Source organism: Xiphias gladius, chromosome 4, assembly GCF_016859285.1.
Source record: "Xiphias gladius isolate SHS-SW01 ecotype Sanya breed wild chromosome 4, ASM1685928v1, whole genome shotgun sequence".
Lineage (NCBI taxonomy): Eukaryota > Metazoa > Chordata > Actinopteri > Istiophoriformes > Xiphiidae > Xiphias > Xiphias gladius.
This window is the reverse complement of record NC_053403.1, coordinates 18,405,448-18,429,183: the sequence shown is the minus strand read 5'-3', so window position 1 is coordinate 18,429,183 and position 23,736 is coordinate 18,405,448. Positions and strand designations below refer to the sequence as shown.

Genomic DNA, 23,736 nt, shown 5'->3' with positions numbered 1-23,736 from the left:
GCTAAAAAATTCTCAAACAAGTGAACAGAATGGATTAAACATGACTTTTAAAAATAAAAACTGCCGAAATACATAAATTGAGACATAAAAAAACACCCTTCACCAACTACAAAACATAGATGCAAACTACAGTATTTTCCTCATTCCTTCTGTAAGTGCTATGCGAAGGCAGCTGGACTTGCTTGAAGTTCTTGAAGACATTTCGCCTCTCATCTGAAAGGCTTCTTCAGTTCTAACTGACTAGCGGGGAGTTCCAGGTATTTTTCTTCTGGTAAGATCAGCAACACTTGTGAGTCGTAGTTCTGCTTGTGTCTGGGTATTTTATCCCTATGGTGGACAAGTTTTTGCCTTGGAGTGTTACTGGGCTTGAAATGCACTGGGATGTTATGTTTGTAGAAGATCCTCCTGTGTTTCTTAGATAATCCAGCAACGTACAGAATCACAATGTTGTTACATTTATTGCAGTTTTCTTCTCTGTCTGTTCTGCCATATCAGAGAAGACCATGCCCCGTAAGAAACAATGTACCCAAAAACTTTTCCAAACCTGTCCAAAACTTGTCCACCCTAAGGAAGCACAGGCACAAGCAGAATAACATAGTTCATGCAGTCCAATGGAGTGAGGAATGCACATACCTGTACATTGGGGAAACTAAACAACCGCTACATAAGCATATGTCACAACACAGGAGAGCCAGTTCCTCAGGTCAAGACTCAGCCACTCAGTCCACGTGCATCTTAAGGACGAAAGACACTCTTTTCAGGACAGTGATGTACGCATTTTGGCCGGAGAAGACCAATGGTTTGAAAGAGGAGTGAAAGAAGCTCTCTTTGTCAATCTGGAACAATGGTCACCAAACAGAAGAAGTGGTCGGAGACACCGCATGTCAGCCACCTACAATGCAGTTCTAAATTCACTCCCCAGACAGCTGAACACCCATCCACACTGGGACTCATGTGACCTCAACGACTCACAAGATGGCATGGTGGGTCAATGATTCACTTGTAACCCTAATGATCCCCCAAGATGTTAGCACCAATTCACACCTTGACCCTTGTGATCCTAACTACTCACAGGATGACCGGGAGGGTCAATGACTCATGTGACCTCAAAGACTCACAAGTGTTGCTGATCTCACCAGAAGATAAAGACCTGGAACTCCCCACTAGTCAGTTAGAACTGATGAAGCTTTTCAGATGAGAGGTAAAACGTTTTCAAGAATTTCAAGCAAGTCCAGTTGCCTTCGCATAGCACTTACAGAATATCATAACCTGGATGACTGAGAATCGTCACAGGCCTTTCCTCATTCATATTTCCTAATTCTGACTGGGTGTATGATGTGACTCCCAGATAACTAGAGAAAGTAGAAAATATGGCAAAGACCAATGTTTTTTTTATGTAATGTACTTCCTTGGGTTGTTTTGAAATAAACATGCACGGGTTTGCCAATGTTTTTCCTGTGCCCGAAGAAGAACCACAGATATCCAAACCTGTTATAGATTTGAGTTAGCTGTTGAGCCGGTGACCAGAGGCAGTGCACTACAACAAACCCTAAGGATACACCTCTAATTGATAAATATGATTAACTCTGGACATCTGTGGTATATGATTTCGAGATCAGTGTGCCCCAAACAATCATAATGTATGCTGTAACATGAAATCAAATAGACATGTCTATGATAGTTGAAGTCGAAGTTATTATTGTTGAGATAATCTCCATTCAACCAATAAACCTATGTAATATCAAGATGTACAACAACTGTATTAAGCAATACTATCACAAATTGGTTTTCTTACCCTTTGAAGTAAATAATGTCCTTATATGTGTTTCTTTACCAAAATCAGCAGAAGGAAATGTGCAGGAATACTTGGAGGAACTGACTTCAATTTTTTAGTCTGCTTTTTCACACTATGTCTGGGGTACTCTAAGTGCATAACACTGTCCTGACCCCAGGATCAGAAAATAGGCCTCATACAAGATGTCCATTTGGAGTTTTCTGTTTTGTTTATTTTCTTGATTTTTAAAAATTTGTATTTTTTTTTTTTTCACATTATTGTTCTCATCTGCCACCATACAGAGTCCAAATATTGTCATAAAAACAACGTTGGTCACTTGATTAGTGTAAAATTGTGTTTATGAATTTAACTATGGTACTTATTATCTTTGTCTGCTAATAACCTAGAATTACTTTTACATCCTGTTTTAGTACCACAATTATTGCCATAACGGTGCCCGTTAATAGTAACAAATGTCCTACTACTTGTCACTGTATGGATAAGACACAAGGAACTTTCCAGGCAGCGTTCATTTCTACAGAGAAACCTGAACGCAGCACACAGAGCAATGAATTGAGGGTTGAGAAGGACGGTGAAAACAAAAATGGACATCGATTGAAAATAGCCTAGTAAGACTGAAAATTCATGGTCTTGAGGAAAAGCATTGGTGCAGCTAAAATGTAAAATGACAATGTTGCGATGAAAGAAGTGTGTATTCGGTAAAACGCCTGTCGTTTCGAGCAACGACTGCTATTTCGGTAGCTAAGTTAGCCTCAGTAGCTTAGAAACGTATGCTAGCGTGTAACATTAACGATATGATATTGGCCAATAAGACTAGCATTGTAGTAAGTATTAGCTAGTATTGTCTAATTTAAATTGTGTGAAACGAGAGCATTTTGTGAATCGAGAGTTTGCAGTCGTTACTTCACTCCCCCTTTACTCTGTGCTAGATTTCTCGGTCAGCTGTTGTTGTTATTGCTCTGTGATCTGAGATCAAGCAGCAGCCATTACTTTATCCCGCAGGACAGAAGTGTAGTCATGTTCTCATAAATGAAAAACAGCCGTGCATCAGTTTATCCGCGCCCGTGTTACAGTGAATACGTGTATCTAGCTAACATTGGAGTTGTAATGTAGAAAATATTGCATATAGTTTGATCATGGCTGTAGTTTCTTTGACGGCCTCAGGTTGTCGTTGTTATGTGTTGACTTCGTTGACTTGCAACTAAGCAAATCAAAGTGTTTGCGTCTTCATATACGCGATATCTCTAATTACATGTTGACTATTAAGACTGAAGGTACTTTTGCTTGCTGCCTCCAATTAAAGATATTTGCAGTTCAGTTTTCTGAAATGTGAATTCCACATATCTACATTGTTATAAGTAAGTCATAATGTCTATTATATATATTTAATTTCTCTCATTGGTATTAATAACTGTCAAAATTGTCTTTTAGATAGATAAAACAATTCTATTACTACCAGAACAAAGATGTTACAGACAAATGTAATTTTTAGACATCGGCGTTATAGCTTGTCAGTACTAGAGTGGAGATATTTTGAGTTATTACAACTCATGTTGCCTTTTGCGATATTTACCATGATCAGTCATAGAATATCTTCTTCATGCCATCTAGCATTTTAAAAGCGTATGTAGTAAGCACTGAGGTCATTGCTGAGAAAGGCAGATAGTAATCGTCTGTTTACAAGCACATCAGCTTGCTTAGAACTGTGTCAGTTACAACTCCAGGACACGGGCCTTGAACCGAGAAATATTTTTTCATGTAGCCCAGAATACTGAAGCTCTGCCACAGGATCACTGCAATACAAAGTTGCACCATGTAAGACTAAGGGGCTGTTTGGGTTTGTTGGATCTACATATCACTCTTGCTTAGACTTATTTCACTAGACATAACACCAAAAGCATCCCAACATTTTTTCTGTCTTTATATTTTTAGTCCATGTATTTTTTTTCTGTCTCATTTCATAACAGACTGTCTTATGTTAGAGCTCTGACCAGCACTTAAAAAAGGACCTGAAGGGAGTAAGTGAAAGAGGCCGAAGTTCAGAACAATGGAGGCTCGCTTTGGTAATATTGTGTTCAGCTCCAAGTTTGACTCAGGAAACCTTGCACGTGTGGAAAAGGTGGAGAAGCGCAGCTCCAGCCCTTCCTCTGATACAGGTTCCAGTGGGAGTGCTCCCTCAGGGTCAACCCTTACCCCTGACTATGAGTTCAATGTGTGGACACAGCCAGACTGTACTGGCACAGAACATGAGAATGGAAATAGGTAACAAAACTTCAGCTTTTGTAGCACGTATTCTGTTACTCACATGAGAGGACAGCAAAAGGCATGAACAATTCTTCTTTCTAGATAAATATCTTTACTCACTGCACACAGCCATTACACTGCATTACATTACTTTTAGTATCCCAAATCATGTTATTGTGTTTCAGGTCATGGTTTTACTTCAGTGTGCGGGGTGCAGCACCTGGGAAGATACTGAAGATCAATGTGATGAACATGAATAACCAGAGGAAGCTCTACAGCCAGGGCATGGCTCCTCTTGTACGCACTTTACCTGGCAAGAACCGGTGGGAAAGGATCCGAGACAGACCCACATCTGAGGTATATACACGCACTCGGGCTGTCAGGCAGAGGATGTGGGCAACAGGAGCCAATGAGGCAGCGCGCCCTCAGTCTGGCTTCCTGACAGCTATAATTATCTTTCTAATAATATGTCTCTTCCTTTTTTCTGTCGCTTTCCAGATTGTAGATAACCAGTTCATCCTCTCATTCACTCACCGGCTGTTGGAGATGCGAGGGGCAACCACCTTCTTCTCCTTCTGCTACCCATTCTCATACATAGAGTGCCAGGAGATGCTGCAGCAGTTGGATGAGAGCTACCCCAACGCTGCTCAGCTCAGTCCAAGCAGGTAAAACACATGCAACACACCACCCATAACACATGCAATACATGTAATTTGCACTGCTATGATTTATTTGGCTGTTTATTGTTCCCCTCTCTTTTCTACCAACTTTGGCTCCCTGCGAATCTCTGTCCTCGCCTGCTCCCTCTGTCAGTGCACCAGCTAGCGTGTATTATCATAGAGAGTTGCTGTGCCACTCTCTGGATGGCAATAGGGTGGACCTGCTCACTGTGACCAGCTGCAGTGGGATGCAGGAGGAGAGAGAACCTCGTCTGCCTAAGCTGTTTCCTGACTCCAACACTCCAAGACCACATCGCTTCTCCAGCAAAAGGGTATCACTCAGTTGTACATAAACACAATCAGTATTCTCTTTTGTAATGTGAGACCTTTAATCGCTTTTAATGACCGCACCTAAGGCTGAGTGTGATGTGGAATCACTTAATAATGGCAAAGCTGACAATTGGCGTTTGTGTGTTTGCTTGTGTTTGCAGGTGTTTTTTCTCAGTAGTCGGGTTCACCCAGGGGAGACACCGTCATCCTTTGTGTTTAACGGTTTCCTAAACTTTATCCTAAGAAGAGATGACCCACGTGCTCATGCGCTTCGAAACATGTTTGTGTTTAAGCTCATTCCCATGCTCAACCCAGACGGGGTTGTCCGTGGACACTACAGGTAAGTTAAAGCTATCCCTTCCCAACCATCTTTCGCTGCTTCAGCTGCCACAGCAGCACCAGTTGAAGAATCTGATTTCTCTCTTACCCCAGACCCTATTTTGGAAGCATTACTTACTCATTTTAACCCTATAACGATACAGTGATACAAACAATTATTCCTGATGGGTTTTCTCCTTAAAGCACAAATGTGTCTGAATTTTACAAATATTCACTAGTTTTAGTTAGACTTAAGATGGAATTATTTTGAGTGCAAGGATACTTTGCTATGTGCAACAAGAACTCCTTTCATCCTGCTGCTTTGCTGTCACAGCGATATTCTTACTGTCCAAAGTCTTTGTCCCTCACGTGTAAATTTAAAAATCATGTTAGAAACCAGTTTACAATTTAGGAGAAATTTAGCTGAAGAAATCAGGTTTGTCAAATCCCCCTACTCTGATTATGGAAACTGGTTTTCTCATATACATGACATTTAATAAATTATGTTACTACAGAAAGCTAGCTGTAACTCGGTTACTTATGTGCATGTAAACACACTGCTTTTCATGAGGAGCCAGGTTAAATGACACACGTTGACCCTTTCAGCAGATGCAGGTTGTCAGGTATTAGGTATCAAAGTATACGGCCTGTTCTTACATCATTAAAAATCTGGAATGATGTGTACTTAAAAATCGCATCTGTACAATCTGCTCTTTAAACAAACACCAGGATGTAATAAATATGCCTGGAAGCCCTTCAATTATACTAATTTTAGCGCAATGTGACACTGATGTCCAAATGGTATTACAGAATAGAAATGTGTACTAAGGCTTCTTCTGGGTTTTTTCATTAATTGCAGTCTGTCTCTTTTCTTTTTTTGCAGGACTGATTCCAGGGGAGTGAACTTGAACAGACAATACCTGAACCCCAGCCCTGAGCTGCACCCATCCATTTATGCAGCCAAAACACTGTTGCTCTACCACCACACACAAAACCGCTTGCACAATACACAGTCCAGCACTCATTGTAACAGTCCTACACATGCACAGAGCCTACCCCTCAACATCAAACCTGCCAATCAGCATCAAGCCCCCCCCTTTACTGCCGTTGAAGTCAGCTTGAACCAACGAATTGCAGAGACGGATGCAAATCCTGCACAGCCCGAAGTTCCCATGGCGATGGAGGAAAATGACTGGGTTACCACGGAAATGGGGAAAGGAGACCAGAACAGCTCATCGAGCTCCTCAGAGATTGTAGCCCCTGTTACTGTAGAGGTGGATGAACAGGAATCAATTCCACCCCAGGAGGGAGGTGTGGCATACTATGTGGACTTACACGGCCACGCCTCCAAACGTGGATGTTTCATGTATGGAAATAGCCTTCCTGATGAGAGCCAGCAGGTTAAAGATTATTTATTTATTCCAACCTGAAAGAATATCAAATGATATTAAATTATTATACGCAAACTTTTGTTACCAATATCTTAGCTTCCCTGCACTCTCTTTCCTCTTATTGCAGGTAGAAAACATGCTGTACCCAAGACTGATCGCTGTGAACTCTGCCCACTTTGATTTCCTTGGCTGTAACTTCTCAGAAAAAAACATGTACGCACGAGATAAGAGAGATGGGCAGTCTAAAGAAGGCAGTGGGCGGGTGGCCATTCACAAGGCCATAGGGCTGCTTCACAGGTCAGACTTCAATGGATACACACCATTTCAACAGTTGATGTTCAGATAGCACATAGCAACTTTTTCCTCGATTTTCAGTACTCTTGAGTTTTGAAGAGTCAAAAGTAAGGTTTTCAGAAATTCAGGAATGAGTAATTATCCCACTATTAATCGTGTATCATTAATGTTTTTAAATTTGATCACAGTTTACATGGGTCAGGTATAAAATAAATAATTAGTTAGTCATGTGTCTGTTATTGGCTCCCCAACAGTTACACTTTGGAGTGCAACTACAACACAGGAAAAACCATGAACACTATTCCCCCTGCCTGCCATGACAACGGACGGGCAACCCCCCCTCCACCTCCATCATTCCCTCCAAAATACACTCCAGAAATATTTGAACAGGTAAGAAGACAAGAGTGGTTTATTTTACAAGTATTTCAACTTATTCAGACAAGAATTTTATTCATTGTGTCAGGATTGTTGCTTTTTGGGTACATGAATAAACAGCTTTTCAACACATCCCATCCCAAGCTATTGACTCCCTGTAAGCAGCTCACATTTCCAACCTAGTTTTTGTTGCACATGTTTATTGCACTGTGGTTTTAACATTTGTGATATTTGATAACTACAAAACCTACCTGCAAACCAAATTTACCTAACAAGATAAGACAGTTCTGAAGTAAACTCAAGTGATGCTGTGCATCAGGTGGGGCGTGCCGTGGCTATCTCAGCCCTGGATATGGCAGAGTGCAACCCCTGGCCACGACTGGTTCTGTCGGAGCACAGCTGCCTGACAAATCTCCGAGCCTGGCTCCTCAAGCACGTCCGCAACACCAAAGGCCTGAACACACACATCCACGCTAACCCTCCACCAAGAATACACCACAATGGCAGCAGGGCTTCACCGCCAAAGAATTTCAACAAGTGAGTTCAAACAAAGAACCCAAACAACGTACAAACACAAAGGTGCACTTGAGTGCTTTGAGTTTCTTTTTCATGTAAGACATGTAAAACGTTTGATTGTGCTTTTTTTTTTTTTTGAATTTTCCTGGTAGTTCTCTGTCTGGCTCTGCGTCGGAGAACACCCTCAGCCGCGTTCGCTGCAACAGCCACAGTAGCAGCAGCCAGACACCCTCCCCAAAGATGCACAGCTCTCCGAGCTTTACTTTTGGTTGTCCCCCACCTCGAACTCACATGCAGCAAAACAGTACGCATACAAGCGGACGTGGAGGCAACAAGACACTCGGGCCAGTCAGGGGTAGGTTGACCTCTCAACAATCTGCCAACAATCTGGTTGGTATTTTCTATCACCTCTTACTGGGTGTTACTCTACACTTCTCTTTTTCTCTCTCAACATCACATATTTTGTCTTTTAGTGTGTCTTTCTTGCTGTCAACTTCTTTTTTTACTATTGTTGCTATTAAGATGGTTGATGGATGGTAGTGTGGTTCTTTTAGGATGCCAGATTGATGTGATAATGTCCCAGTTAGCTTCAAGTTTACTGTGACGGTGATGTAAAACCGGTCCCAGGCTTGTGATAATTGTGATTTTAGACACATCAACACATGGATTCACGTCCTGGATGTTTTTGCCCTGTAAAATCAGCATGACCCCTGCATGACCTGGGCATCACCCCACCTGCTGCTGCTGTCTGTGCATGCATTTTGTCACCTCTGACGTTAGTCGCTCCCAGACTGAGGGTGAAACTACATCAGTTTTATGTTTTAATGAGCCGTTTCTAAGCACCAAGACAAAATTGATTGTTCGTGTGGCAATTCTTAAAACCCACTCACTTTATTTTCAGCTTGGACCAAAGTTTTGCATATTTTTTCATTATACAGATTGTTTCTGACAATATCACATTAATTTGCTTACCTAGAGCATTTGAACATTGGTGTGCCTCTGCACATGGGCAGATTCCACAGGTAGCGACTTTATTCTTGTGTTGCACACTATCCTTGCATGTCTCAGAGCTGGTTTGTATATGTGTTTCCCTCTCTGTAGACCCTAAGCCTCAAGAGAAGCGACGCCCCCCCCACCACCGCTCCATCCTACGGTCTCCCAGCAACAGCCACACACCCTCACGCCCCCCACTCTCACCCCCTTCCTCCTCCTCCTCCTCGTCTTCCTCAGTGTGTGCAGCGGGCTCCTGTCCCCTCCCGGCCTCCGTCAGTATGACAGGTCTGTACTCGCTCCAGCCCCCCAGCCTCTCCACCTTGCTCCCCTCCCTGCAGGCTCTGCCCCGCCCTGGGCTGCTCTCCAAACTGAGCCCCCTGCTCCTTCAGAGCCTCCCATCGGCCACCAACACCCCAACTGGGCCCACCCAGGACTGAATCTAACCTAACCTCTGAGAGCCTGAGCCTGTGTGGGTGTGTGTTTCTGTGTGCTTGTGTGTGTGTGTGTGTGGGTGTGCGTGGGTGGGTGGACTGAGTGTGTGTAAGCTCTTAAAATTGCTGAGTATCAGACGAGAGGTGCATTAAGTTATATCAAGAGACTGTCTTTACAGAAACGTGCACCTGCCTGGCATTCCATGTAGGTTAAACCAAGTGCAAAATACTATCTGGTATGTGTGTGTGTGTATGTGAGTGAAACATCATAGGTGCTAGCTCTTCTAACTTTTCCTCAAATATTATCGTTTTTCCTTCTGCACATATCTGCATAATTACATGTATCTACAGTATTAACACCTTAGGATTAATAATACACTTGAGAGTGCAAGTGTTCCTCAAATGTCAATAAGACAATTTTGTTGAAAAATGTTTTAACTTTCATTACCAACCTTAAATCAAGCATTGTACGACACACAACCCTCTGACATAGTTCTTGTGGATACTCTTTACTAAACAGTGTAGACCCGTTAGTGTGTGAATGTGTTTAGCAAAGACAGGCCGTTGCTTGGCTACATAATCTCCATTGTGCCCTAGCACTTGCAGAGTATACGGCAGATATTAGCAGTATACATTAGAGTAATGGATTACATTACATTGAGTGAGTCGCTTTTTCAGTCTGTATACAACTAATAAGCTAAGAAGAATTACCATGTTACTGTGCTGATATTTGGGAAATAGCCACGGCTGTCAATTTTTAGATTATCTTTGTTTTCACAGTTACTGTTACTCTTACTCATAATCAGCTACAATATTAACTACTTTTGCCATGTTGCACTTTAATTTTTGAATTATTTATTGGTTTTATTTAATTTTTGAGAAATGGAGTTTGCAGAATTAGACTGAACATAGTGTGGCTTCTGTTTCCGTTAAATCTTTTAAAGCACCTTGTGATCTTTTGTTTCTTTTTATAGTGTATTTGTTTTTCACTCTGTAAGGTTTATATGTAAAACAGTGCAAGTCACAGGCTGATCACACCGTCCCATTGTAGTCATATTTTGAGTTAGCTCTGAGTAGGATTTAGCATTCTGTAGTCTATATTTAATTTCTTCCGACTGAAAAATCACATTTAAAAGGTCTGTTGTTCAATTTTTGTATATAATCCAGTGACTAATTTCTGTGATATTTATGAAACCTGTATCATTCCAGTGTCCAGTGTTGGTCCTGACATTATGATATTCACAGAGTAGCCTCCTGCCAAAAACCTCACGTGGACCATCACTGGCTTAAATCCTCATAGATGATGGAACCTTGGAGTTGTGAAAAAAAAATCGTTGTGTCATGGAGCTGTTTGCCAACAAGCAATATCATATAAAACTATTTGTTTGTTCCAACAGTGTGACTAAGTCCAAGATGGCAAGTGTTAATAATTTTCTAATAAGATTCTAATATTGGTTTTGGTGTAAATAAAGTGTAGAGTTTTTTAATTTTATTACATTTCATCAAGCCGGTGAAGAAAACATTGACCATTATTTATTCAAGCACATTTGTGTGTATCCTTGTGTAAATTGAATTTTACAGGTATGTAGTAGGCTGTTGATGGTTAAAGTTAATATATTTTGTGGTTAGCAGAGGTGAAAAATTATCTTGTTGTCTTGGTCTATATGTAAGCCTCATAGATCAGTTGTGGAATTATAATGATTTGTCTGAAATTCAGGTTTGTGTGCTGTCATCCAAGTACTTGATGATGGTGTTTTAAGACCAGCCATTTTAGATGCACTGAAGATGCAGAGGTGGAACATCTGTGATCTGGAGAGGGTTTTATGAGCAGCCTTTAAACTAGACCAATGATTGACTGGATCAAAATAGCTTTCAGAATATCTAGCCTCGCTGTAACTATTGTCTGTTTGAGTACTATGCGACATTATAGTTATGGTGTGCCTTGTTCTGTTGTAAACCGTAGCTCAAGGAGGCTCTGCTCACCCTTTTTACCATAAAACCTGGATTATATTGTGATTATATTATACCCTTGCAAGATAAAATGGAGAAATGTATTTATAATTTAGTGGATTTTTGAGTATACAGGGCTAAAACAATGTACCATTAAACAGAAAAACATATACCTACAGATAATGTTTGGACATTAAGTTAAAGGGGCATATTTAGGATTTTTGGTGATCTTTTCATAAAATAAAAAGCTAGCTAATTAGAGCAGATATTGAAAACTGATGCCAGTGATTCTTTTGCAGCACCAACCTCTATTACATAATTGTCAATTTTTTTTTTTTTCAAAAAGGGAGCATAGACCTGTAAGAGAAGACTCAGATGCTTGAGAACAAAACAACCTTCTGAAAATTTGATTGTCATTTGTGCTATGGAGACATAAAAGTCTTACTAAGTACTCCTTTAATATCACTATGATGATGATTTTCATGTAGCCTATGCCCACTTCATTCAGCACAGTGGGAAAGATGTATTATGAGCTTTGAATTTAGACCAGGGCCCTGAAAAATGGAGAGTTTACTGTAGTTCTATTCTGTTTTAACACTGTGAACTATGATATAGTTATAGAATATTTTCATCCAGAATAAAAAAAAAAAAGCTTGAGGTGGAAACTATGCATAGTCACATTCTCATTAGGTCTGTCAGCTTTATACTCCTTATGATAATGTTGCCGTTTCCTTCAACGTGGTGCTAACATTCTATACCAGACTATGGTTACGTGTTCATCTGTGTAACATCTTTACGAATATCAACTTCTTGAATGTGCTGCTGTCCTTCACCGCCTCTCTGGAATAAAAACTATCCTTTTGTGAAGCAACTTCTGTGTATGAGTCCTCCACTCTATATTCACTCTGCTGTATGTTATCTTTTTAAATACTTTTTTAAATACGTTTTTTAAATACTTTAATTTTCTAATTGTGTTTGGTCCTGAAATAGATGTACATCTTTGAATGTTTTATTGCTCATTTGCCACCCACTGTTTCTCCTTCCCGCTCTCTGTTTTTTTTTTGTATTGCTGTTGGTTTACAGGCCTCAGCTGTCCAGACTTTCAGGCTGGTGGACTGAGTTCAGAGGGTTGGTCCAGAATGCCTCTCCCCACGCGTCCTGTACGCGTGGGGAGAGGGTGCCGAACACTCACAATCAGTCGTCACTCCACAGAGGCCCGTACTGAGGTTAGCTGACTTTGCTGGCACCAGCACAAAAAGCAAATTCTCCTAATTTTTCATATAACCTGTTTTTCTACAATACATCTTACATACAAAATACATTTGATTTACAATATTTTGCTGTAATGTCTCCACCTGTCACAGACTGCTAAAGACTTGGGGCCTGAACACATTCTTTCCTCCATCAAATTTACCAAGTGAGTCCAATCTTGTCTAAGATGAAGAAGAAAAATTACGATAAAGAGATTACACATCTGCATTGCCACATTGAGACATTTATATTATGGACGTTAGCCTTCTCCTTGCTACGATTTTTCAATTCTTGATGAAAATGTTAACTTCTGTGTTGCCTGCCCAGGTGTGAGCTACAACCTCATATGAGCCGCATCCCCACCCGGAGGGTGGGATCAACTGACATACCTTCTACACGTGACAGTAAAACAGCACCGATTAGTAATAATCCATTCTCACGTGATGAAAAAGAGTCAGCCAGCACAAAGGTGTGGAAGCTGCTCAGACCAGGCCTCCACCGACACCTGTCGTTATCAGGCATGTATACATTCATATACACGTGTTGCTGTGGTATAGCAATGTTTGGCCTAGAGGGAGTAGTCTGACTAATGATGGGATCGGTTAAGACATGGTCAGTGACGTACAGGGTTCTGGAGTTGGTCATCTCATAAAAGATGGAGTCCACCTGACCTTAAGCTGCACTAATCAATAATATTTTATTAAGAGTGGATCAAATGACTGGGTGCAAGAAGAAAGAGATCACTTGTAATGAACCCAAAAAGAATAATAATCCCACTCTGCAGTTCCTCTCAGTCATATGGAGCATTTTATTGTTTCTCAATTTTTTGCTTTGGTTTAATTCCCTGCAACTTTAATGTCATGGTTCCACTCCCCATTTCCGTACTTTTACCTCCCAGTTTGGCTTCAGTGTTGATTCCAATATAAGTCTGCATTACAGAAGATATTTTCCTTTGTTCTATAATGTTAAAATGCTGCATGGAATTACTGTTTTGAGTTCCCTTTTTCCAGTATGTCCAGTATGTTTTCCAGTATGTACTGAAAATATACACAGTTAACGTCACTGTTTTATTTCACTCTGCAGGTGTATCGGGGAAAGATGGTGCCATGCAGCTGGCCTCTAAAGCACTAATGAAGAAGAGCACTACCAGGAGTTTACACTACAATGGAAATGCTATCATGGAAACTGCACCAGAGATGGATGAAATACTGCAATAGGTGAAAAAAGATATGCACACTCCGTGTCAAACAGAGTTAACGTAACATTACAGTAAGACAAATTAATGACATAACCAGGCTGTACCGTGTTTTCTTCAAAGGTTGAAGAAACTCCAGCGATACCTCTGCCTGAGGCTGTGAACATGTGAGACAGTGACCCTGTGTGGAGAAGCCTAGAAACTGCAGAGAGGAGGAGGAGGCACTTCTGCATACTGTGTATCTGTATTTGCTTGATGTGAGTCTACCATTACCATATTGTGAACAAAACCATTTAGAACTTCAAAATAGGAGGGTACATTGACATTACAAGAGGATTATTTGGGGCAATTTAATGTGCGATTCAGTATTTTTATTTTTATTTAGTCAATTTCCTGAGCATGCATGATGTCTTCAACCGTGCTGCTCAGCATAGTCATACCTAGGAGCTGCACAGTGCAAACATTGAGCAGCTTTACTGGAGCAGCTGGGGGTTAAGTGCCTTGCTCAGTGACACCACAACAGTGGTTGAGATAGGGAAAAGGCACACATTGTCGCCATCCCAGTTTTTCAACTGGTCAAGATCTAATGACTTGAAATGTCTTTTATGTTTTCAGCTACCATCACTGTACTTAATGTGTTTTTGACATTTATTCCTTTCCTTCTACTGCTCCCTTCCCCCCCAAAAATGTGAATGCACTGTAACCAGTATTGTTATGCACTGATAAATATACTGTATGGTTTCAGTCAGCCACTTGTACTATTGAAGCAAAGGCTTACGTTTATTCAGACTGACAAGCATGACAGCACCTTTAAAAACTCCTTCATTTCCCTTTTTGGGTTTAGAAACAAATGTGTGAGAGAAGTCAGTATTAAATGTAATTATACCAGAAGTCGTTTGTGCTTTGCATAGAATGCCCATAAAGATATTCACCCCCTATTGGATTTTTCCATGATTTGCTTTACCACGCTGGTCAACAGAAAAGAAAATTAAATGTCAGGTTGTAAAATTGTACTTATCTAAGTTAAGTGAAAATATAAAATAATAGTTAGTGTTGTGTAGTTATAAGTTAGTGAGCCATGTATAGCAAGTGATTTTAGGATAAATACATCTGTATCTGGAAGGTTCAATCACTAGTTAGAAAAAGACATGCCAAACTAAACCATGACAAAGTAAAAGAAAAGTGCCAATTCCAAGCAATTTCCTCTAGAGTACTCTGAGGACAGCCAGTAAAAATAAGACATTTGGGACAGCTGTGAAATCTACCTTATCAGGCAACCCTCAGAGCCTAAGTGTCTTTGCGAAAAAGGCCCTGGGAGGCTTGTGGAGGTGGAGAGTCAAATGAATGCAGCCAAATAGAGAGAAATCTCAAGAGGAGAACCTGCTGTAGCCTATAAGAGAACTGTAAATGCAGGCATTTATTTTCCAGGTGTACATAAAGCCTTACATGAGTGGCTTAAAAACAAGTTAGAGTCCAAAGTTGATACAGACCTACAACAAATGACTAATGGCTGTAATTGTTGTTTCACACAACAGTGAACTGGAAGGGGACGAATACTTATCCAACCAAATATTTTGTTATTTATAATTTACACTGAAACTTTTAGATATTCTTTTACTCATTTGTTTTGAGTGTCAACAATTTACTTACATCTGCTATGATTCAACCTAAATCATGAAAAAGTCCACAGGTAGGTTGATACTTTGGGCAATACATATTTGTATTGAATAGATTTTTCCTGTCACATTCCTATAGAGCTTTTTGCTCTACAGCACACATAAATAGTAAAAAAAAATACATATGGCAACCTGACTGAGATGATACTATGTTGGAACTTAAGAGAAACTGAAAGTATAAATAACTTAACTTGAAATAAACTTCAAGCTCTTTATATTTTGCACAATAACTCAATGAGAATGTATTTAATGTAGATGTAGGATAACAAGGAATTTACTGAAAAAGAAAAAAAAAATCAATATAAATGGACTTCACACATTTTATTAGAAAAGACACACTATGCAAACATAACATAGAAATTCATCTCTTGGAAAGGGGATGGGAAGATGGGGAATATTGTCTCGAAGGTGTTGGCTTTGATTCCCATCTCACCTGTGGAGAGAAAAAGATATTAAGTGACCTCACATGTGTCCAACCTTTGACAGAAAAGTCATGTTTGTAATTGAATTTGCTACAGTTAGCAAACAAAATTATAAATGAACCTTTAAGTATGGTTCTTCCAGATGTTTACTGATGTTCAGTGATCAAGTATCAACTCATCTGCCATTAATTGGCACGACTCAACTACTTCTCCATGTGCCGTGATGACCTTTAATTCTGTGTGTCTTACATCAACAGGACACTACATTTGCTGCTTTCAATCCTTTGTATACCATACCTTTAACCATAGAGGGAACTATTCAACAAATTCAGAGATGTAGCATTGTGTTAAAAACCTGATTTGTTTGAGGGCAAAATGGAACATGACTGACAGTGGTAACCACAAAAAAGGGGGGGTAAGAAAAAGTTGGTAAAGTTCAAAGAGGTGAGCCATTTTAGGCCAACAGAGATTGCACTTACCCCTCAAATCATATTGGGGGACTCTACTCCTGCTTCTTGGGGTTATTGACAGCGACGTAGTGATATAACACAACCAGCAGGAACAATGACACGCCAAGCATGTTGGCAAATATGGCCAGCTGCACGTCTGTCACCATTCTGCCAAGGATAAAGAGACACAATGGAGCAAGTGTAAGGCGGCTACTCATTTTAAGTAAAAGTATGTTTGGCAAACGGATGATGGATGTATAGATATTTTTGCACTTCCATTTAATATAAAGTAATTTTTACGGTAGTGTGTATCATCTCTGTTCATTTACCAAATTGTAATACAGGTTTTCAGATATCGGAATTTATTTTATGACCTCTCAGTCACTTGTTCACTTTAATTTCATTATGGTAGGAAATTACCAACTTGCGGAGTTTTTTTTAGGCAGGTAAGCCATCACAGTAAACGTTATATTATATAGTTTGTTATGACAAATTAATGTTCACAGTGATACGATGCGGACCTAAATACGTTTAAAATCTCTGCAAGTCAGTCATGTATGATTTGATTTGAAGTATTGTTAGGGCGAAGCATCTAAAACTGCTGGCATAGGCTTGTATATTTGATGCCATAAAGATATAGGGATAACTCGACATGTAGATACTACAGTGACTTTCTGACCACATAACGCCGACACTGCGCTAGTAGCTGCATTTTGCATATGAATTTCTGCCAAACCATGGTCAGTTTCGTGAGTTGACCATCAATTTGTGTAACGTTATGCTAGCTAGCTGGCTAGCTAGCTAGTAGAACCGACACTGGTTAAACTAAACAACATGGGGGACGCTACATATGAAGCTTCAACATAGTTAAAAAAAATGAAGCCATTACAATGTAGGCTAGCTACTGTTAATACTTACGTTATCCCTTAACTTGGGGTTTTATTGTCGGATCTAGCAATTCTTCAGCTGCTCAGCAGCAAACAAGCAAATCTGTCTTATTTCCGGCTAGAGAGGAAAGCCACGTCACGTTTGAGGGCGCTATAGAAATAGTATTAATAGAGCAGACCTCATGATTATTAACGAAAATAAAATACTTCAACAACCATTAACCTCATTCATTTTCTCAAGCGACACCATATCTATTTAAAACGGTTTAATTTTGGCCCATTCCAGGGAATGTCATGATGTTTTTGGTCATTCTTTTACCATTGTCATCCAAGCCAGGGGTGGTGGTAGCGAGCTACAGTTAGCTGAGTTTGCACTTCGTGGGTGTGGCCCAATTGGTTTCGACATCACCTCACCCGGCGTGAACGAGAGCGGCTGAGCTACATGGTACTTCGACTAGGCAGCTAGTGTTGTGGTTTTGCTGTTCCAAAGGAAGAGCTATTCATTTATCTCATCGTTGAGTCAGACTAAACTACCATGGCTCTTTACGAATGTGTCACTCAGGAGCAGCTTTCGGGCTTCGACAAATACAAGGTATGATTAATAGACTATAATAGCACGTTAGCAGCTAGCAAATGATTCGTGTGTGTGTGTGTGTGTGTGTGTGTGTGTGTGTGTGTGTGTGTGTGTGTGTGTGTGTGTGTGTGTGTGTGTGTGTGTGTGTGTGTGTGTGTGTGTGTGTGTGTGTGTGTGTGTGTGTGTGTGTGTGTGTGTGTGTGTGTGTGTGTGTGTGTGTGTCTCTCACACAACTAGCTTTCACGATCTGCAGGGTGCTTGCCTGGCAAATAAGAGTTCGTGAAAGTAGCCAGAGTTAGCTACAAATCATACCGGATGCTGGCAAACTTTTCCCTCAAAAATAAAGGCGTTAAAGTAGTCCACTACAGCTTGTCTTATATGTTGCTCATTAGTTATAACTATAATATGTTCTGATAAGTTTCATTTGCATCGTATCTTCTTTTTTTTTAGGTCGCCATAATGTTGTTGTTTATGGGGTTATTTTCAGTAACCATTGATTGAATAGCGTTCAAGTTTGGGTTCAGCAATTATAAAGCAACCTTGGAGCTGGAAAATATTTATTCAGTGTCTTGCTCAAGGACACTTCAGCAAAAGGGCACCCTTATGATGAGTTGCCTGAACCAAACCAAACCTTACATATAAGCATTATACACACTATGTAAAGTCTTGTGAATAAAGCAAAACAAAAACATAAATGTTTCAAATAGATTTGTATAGTGTCTGTCTGAAAGGTTTGTCAGGAACAATGTCGATAAATACTATTTATTTTGAAAGTGATGGCCGGAAGTTTTATTGTTTACCAAGCGATTGACATTGGCGCAGATGTGCTAATAGTTAGCTAAAGGCTCTTTCGCTCCGCTATTTTTTGGCACATAAGGCTCTACCTAGTGTTTTCACACATTTCCACTGATTGTTTTATTTTTGGGTAGAAGGCCAGGTCTTTAAAGTGCTATTATTTTGCTATTATTTTAATTACAGAAAAGACAGAAAAGCCAAGTAGCTGCTGTAATGGAGAAATAGGGGGGAAACCAGTCAACTTGAACCAGTAGACTGATGGGAAACACCCTCAACAGACGGGGACTGACAAGTGAAATCATTTTCTCCAGTTACCTTTTTTTTTTTTTTTTTTTTCTTAAGGTTAGAGAAGTACCACCTCTCTCTTTATGTCACACAAATCTTTTAGCTTTCACTTAATTGCCATAAAGATGATAAGACAATTCATCATGATAAGAGGACAACATTTTACTCGCCTGCTGTACATGTATTGGCTTATTAGTGTGACTTGTATCCCTGAAGTTTACAGCCACGCAACCCAAGTGATATGAAATAAGCTATATTTATTTATTTTCCTGGTTATGTTGTTTGTCCTTAAATGATTCAAGCAAAGGTCAGTCACTGAGGCTCACTCTCTAATAACTCCTCATTTGATTACTGCAGGAAACTACTGCCTTGAGCTGTTTATCACGAGAGTCCTTTTTCCAATAATTGCTTTTTTAGAAGGCTCACTCCATGTGTTGGCTGCTGTATCTCAAGCATTAGTAGGTGGAGGAGAGCGAGGATGACCAATGACAGAGAATGAAAGGATTGTGGTTCTCTTTGACATGGCATTTGTTTTCTTGAAAGGAGCACAAATGTGCCCAGAACAAGCATTTGAGTGGAAAGCACATGAGAGTGAAAGATCTGTCTGCTTCTCACATCCTTTGTCCCACTCACACAGACTGCAGTGCCACATCCCTTGGCGTGGGAGTTACTTGTGTCTCTGTCCATGCATATACTGTGTGTGCTTTTCATTTGTATAGTCATGTTTGTAGAAGATGAGGATGTGAATTATGGCTAAACTGTCTGTTTTTTTTCTCTTGTGAGAAGAGTGCAGTTAAAAGTCAATAATTAACCCCTTTTGTAATCCAAAATGCAGAATCCAATCCTCTTCCAAGTGAACCAGGAGTGAGAATGAGTTCTAAGTTTAAAAACTGAAATCAATCACAGAAAACAGCCCTCCATGATGACTGACATCAGAGAGGTAGCATTCACTCTTAAGTGGAAAGCGTCGCATAACAAAACACACAAAAAGCGGTCTTAGACACTTCTTAAATTGTATGAACTCCAGTGAAGTTGCATGACTCTGTAGCACTCACACTTGTTCTCCATGTCTGGATAAGATTACAAAGACTGCAAACAGGTTTATCTTGATCTGCATGATGTGAACCTGCCAAAATTATACTATAAACAAGTTACCTGAGGGGCTATATGGCCTTTGTGTATAAACGTTGGTTTACTTGTAATGAGAACAATCAAATAAAAAAAAAAATGCAACCAAAGTAGATGAACTCTTGGTGTATGATTATCACATCCTGACTGATTAAATTATATGTCTCTCTGCAGTACAGCGCAGTGGACTCGAATCCCCTGTCTGTCTACATCATGCACCCTTTCTGGAACTTTGTGGTGAAGGTGAGAAAGTTCAGCTATATCTGTGTGTGTGCGCGCTGCATCATTAATGAGGTTTCCAAGAATCTGCTGTGATATAGTAATAGCACAGCAACACACACTCCACCTTCTTCTTTGTGTCTGTCAGAACACATCACTCTGATTTTAAAGGTTTATTCTGGACTTTGGAGATTGTGAGAATGCAGTCATGTACCTGATAACATGCACAAACTGTTCATCTTTTAGATAAATAGGTCCATTTTCTTTATAAACAGCTTGTTCAAGCACTGACACATTTATTTACTCATCTGTATCAAGCTGACATTAAGTTTAAGAAATTCACATTCCCGTCACTAAAATCATTACTGCCTAAAAGATATATAACTGCCCACAATGTGTGACAAAAATAATTAGTCTCATTATGTAATCAATTTTACTAAAAACAGAAGACTGTATTTAAGAGCTAAGTGACATGTTAATTAACTGTTTTTCTTTTTTTCTTTGTCCACCTCCTTCTTAACAGTTTCTGCCAACATGGTTGGCTCCAAACCTCATTACATTCACAGGCTTTATGTTCCTTGTGTTGAACTTCCTTATGCTGGCCTTCTACGACTTTGACTTCAACGCCTCTGGTAGGTCCTCTTCACTACTTCTCTTCCTCCTGGCTGTGAATGTGGGAGTGTTGTTAAGTTTGTTTTCTCATAAAACTTACTATAAGCTGGTTGAATCCATGATATCAGTCTATCAGATGGAGAGAGAACCAGAGGCATGTTGTTTGTGAAAGGCAAAGTCCATCACTTACTGAAACATACTATGATGTGTAAGGGTGATCACTAACCCATCACATCCTACAAACATACACACACTAATCTACCAGTGTTAACAAAATCTCTACAACATAAACAAAGATTGACACAAAACTCTGAAAAGATACTGTGCTCTATCATGCCTTTGTCTCATATAACTACTTACTTTTTAAACACATGGGTACACATACAGACATGACTCTTACTCTGACCTTTACAATCACGATGAATGCTGGTCAAAATGATGTCACAACAATATTTGCTGTCAGTTGTCAGTCCTTACAAGAATAGCTAAACCAAATTATGTGTTAATGGTTCACCTAAATAAATGCTCTGTCGCTGTTTTCATTCCAGCTTGAACGTTCTATTTGGTTTTAGATTAGAGGAGTTTAATTTGGGGTAAGTCAGAAAAGTGAAGTTCAGTGGCCTAATTTAAAGTATACAAAACAATAAAACTGAGTGTACCCCTGTGCAATATCACTAAAATGGTAAATGATTCAAAATTGTGTTATTTTAAAATTACTGTATTATTTTTAACTTGAAGTGTAGGGTATTTGATGTTATGTATAATTAAAAACAAAGAGGTTAGATAAACTGCATTGAAAATATGGTCCCAATAGTACTACAATGCAACAAAAGTCAGTTTACCTGTGATCACTGTAAAAAAAAAAAAGTGATTACATCTGTGATTTCCAATTATGACTAATAGCCTGTTATAAAATAGTCCGTGAACACCAGAGCTTCTTCAGTTTTGGCTTGGGTTGTGTCTAGTGCAACATGGCTCCACGGGGTAAGGAAATGCTTTAACAAGTAAGACACCAGATTGTGAGACTTTACAAAGATGGATGAGCAGTAAGAAGATCATCAGTAGGCTACTAAACATAAGCTGAAACAAAGTTGCACTAGTGGCTAAGATGTACAAGAAGAGCCATACTACCAATAACGAAGGAACAGTGGCCGTCTAAAAATGACAGCATGCACAATTCGCTATTTATGCAACTTTGCATTGAAAAACAGACCGGTAAGTGCTTCTGACTTTGCATGAGCCTTATCTGTGGAAATTGGTGTTCAGTGACTGATCAGACAGTGAGCGCGACAGTGCATGAAGTCAACCTCTACGGATGGCCTCCAAGAAAAAAAACGTTGCTCACAAAACAGCAAAAAACTGCAAGATTAAACTTTGCCAATTATCGTGAAAAGAGGCCTGATGAATATTGGCAGCACATTCTTTGGTCAGATGAAACCAAAATAAATTTGGATCGGGTCAGATGTGTACTGTATGGCTTTCAGTTTTATACTGTGTCTCTGTGTGGTATAATGTATATTTACATTATTTTTGTCTCAGCTGCAGGACATGAACACGTGCCTAGTTGGGTCTGGGTTGCTGCAGGGATCTTCAACTTCTTGGCCTATACACTCGGTGAGTCCTTACCTCTGTAACCCCTTTGTGTTATTTTATCTCTCTCTGACTTTGTGAGAGGCTCAAGGGGAATTCTTCTAGTACGTGGGTCTCAGGAACTAACTCACAAGCATAAAACGATCAGGCTACTTTCATAATGGGTTGAGTTGAGTGACCCCCCCCCCCCCCGAGATGACCTACTTTGTGCTATCAAAATGTGGTTACTGTGTTAATGAGGGAGATACAGTCATATATAGTGGTTCTTACATCACGTAAATACAGATACCAGTATCAACAGGATGCCACATTATCAATCAGAAGAATCATCATTTGAAAATATGGCTGTGCAAGGAGCTTTTGTTTTAAAAATACTGAAATGAAAATATTGGACAGTTTCAATTTGAATAAATCTTTGAATGCGGAATATGATCATGAGACAGCATTCATACTGTAGCATCCTGAAACACCTTCAATTGACTGTCAACACACTTGACAATTGTACGCTATCAGTATTGGGTTAAATGTGGTGCGATCAATCATTTCAGTTGTTGTTTCCACCTGGCATTGCCATTTTCAGCAGTGTCTCACAAATATTAACTAAACGAAATATCAAATACTTTTTATGTTTATGTGTTTCTATATCAATGTTCACATAAACATGTAGTGTTGTCTTTGTTGTGTATAGATGGTGTGGATGGTAAACAGGCGCGTCGCACCAACTCCTCCACACCACTAGGGGAGCTTTTTGACCACGGCCTGGACAGCTGGGCCTGCATCTTCTTTGTGGCCACCGTATACTCCATATTTGGGCGTGGTGAGAGTGGTGTGGGTGTGGCCACACTGTATTACATCCTGTGGGTGGTGCTGTTCTCCTTCATCCTGTCTCACTGGGAGAAATACAACACTGGCATCTTGTTTCTGCCCTGGGGATACGACATCAGCCAAGTGGTAAAGACACACACAAATACTAAAATTCAATCACAGTAACATTAATATAGCAGCCTTCTAATGAATTGACATCTGGTGTCTCATCTCCGTCCAGACCATCTCCCTTGTTTACTTAGTCACTGCTGTCGTCGGTGTCGAAACATGGTACCAGCCAATCCTGTTGCACTTCCTCTATAGAGACCTTTTCACCTTTATGATCATTGGTGAGCTGTGATTGATCACTGAATACATTCATTCACTTTGACGAGGCAGCTACTGTAATGAATATTTTATGATTTCCAGCCTGTTCCTTCACTGTGACCTTACCCATGAGCCTCTACAATGTCATGAAGTAAGTTCAGTTTTCATTAGCATTTTATGATATTGTAGTATTTTTTTCACCCAGTGTTCAGAACTTTTTGCTCCA

At 39.9% G+C, this 23,736-nt stretch overlaps 3 protein-coding genes across 9 annotated transcripts in view; 2 read left to right on the top strand and 1 right to left on the bottom strand.

Annotated features, from left to right (window-relative positions):
- The first annotated feature begins 2,300 nt into the window (after positions 1-2,300).
- Positions 2,301-15,002, top strand: agbl5 (AGBL carboxypeptidase 5). 6 transcript variants are annotated; one of them, XM_040124760.1, is made up of 18 exons: positions 2,301-3,153; positions 3,558-3,610; positions 3,763-4,057; positions 4,225-4,396; positions 4,538-4,704; positions 4,853-5,030; positions 5,190-5,368; positions 6,230-6,746; positions 6,865-7,034; positions 7,286-7,421; positions 7,726-7,943; positions 8,075-8,277; positions 9,024-9,200; positions 12,380-12,522; positions 12,661-12,713; positions 12,875-13,065; positions 13,631-13,764; positions 13,866-15,002. In XM_040124760.1, exons 3-17 carry the CDS (start codon positions 3,843-3,845, stop codon positions 13,762-13,764), a joined length of 2,853 nt encoding a protein of 950 aa, XP_039980694.1. In that variant the 5' UTR covers positions 2,301-3,153; positions 3,558-3,610; positions 3,763-3,842; the 3' UTR covers positions 13,866-15,002. The 6 variants fall into 6 exon arrangements, with proteins under 6 accessions (XP_039980694.1, XP_039980692.1, XP_039980695.1 ...); XM_040124759.1 differs by having other exon boundaries at positions 2,307-2,403; XM_040124758.1 differs by lacking the exon at positions 3,558-3,610 and having other exon boundaries at positions 2,301-2,403.
- Positions 15,003-15,724: 722 nt separating this feature from the next.
- Positions 15,725-17,404, bottom strand: ost4 (oligosaccharyltransferase complex subunit 4 (non-catalytic)). Its single transcript, XM_040124767.1, has 3 exons — positions 17,208-17,404; positions 16,320-16,457; positions 15,725-15,851 (listed from the first exon to the last, which is right to left on the bottom strand). Exon 2 carries the CDS (start codon positions 16,454-16,456, stop codon positions 16,343-16,345), a length of 114 nt encoding a protein of 37 aa, XP_039980701.1. The 5' UTR covers position 16,457; positions 17,208-17,404; the 3' UTR covers positions 15,725-15,851; positions 16,320-16,342.
- Positions 17,405-17,492: 88 nt separating this feature from the next.
- The window catches only part of selenoi (selenoprotein I), a 7,750-nt gene continuing 1,506 nt past the window's right edge, over positions 17,493-23,736 (top strand). Inside the window, exons 1-7 of one of the 2 annotated variants that reach the window (XM_040124766.1) lie at positions 17,493-17,768; positions 20,133-20,201; positions 20,701-20,809; positions 22,329-22,403; positions 23,068-23,330; positions 23,425-23,533; positions 23,613-23,661. In XM_040124766.1, coding sequence (XP_039980700.1) covers positions 17,712-17,768; positions 20,133-20,201; positions 20,701-20,809; positions 22,329-22,403; positions 23,068-23,330; positions 23,425-23,533; positions 23,613-23,661 — 731 coding nt within the window. In that variant the 5' untranslated portion in view covers positions 17,493-17,711. The remainder of the gene's footprint in view (positions 17,769-20,132; positions 20,202-20,700; positions 20,810-22,328; positions 22,404-23,067; positions 23,331-23,424; positions 23,534-23,612; positions 23,662-23,736) is intronic. The other variant, XM_040124764.1, reaches the window with a different exon arrangement.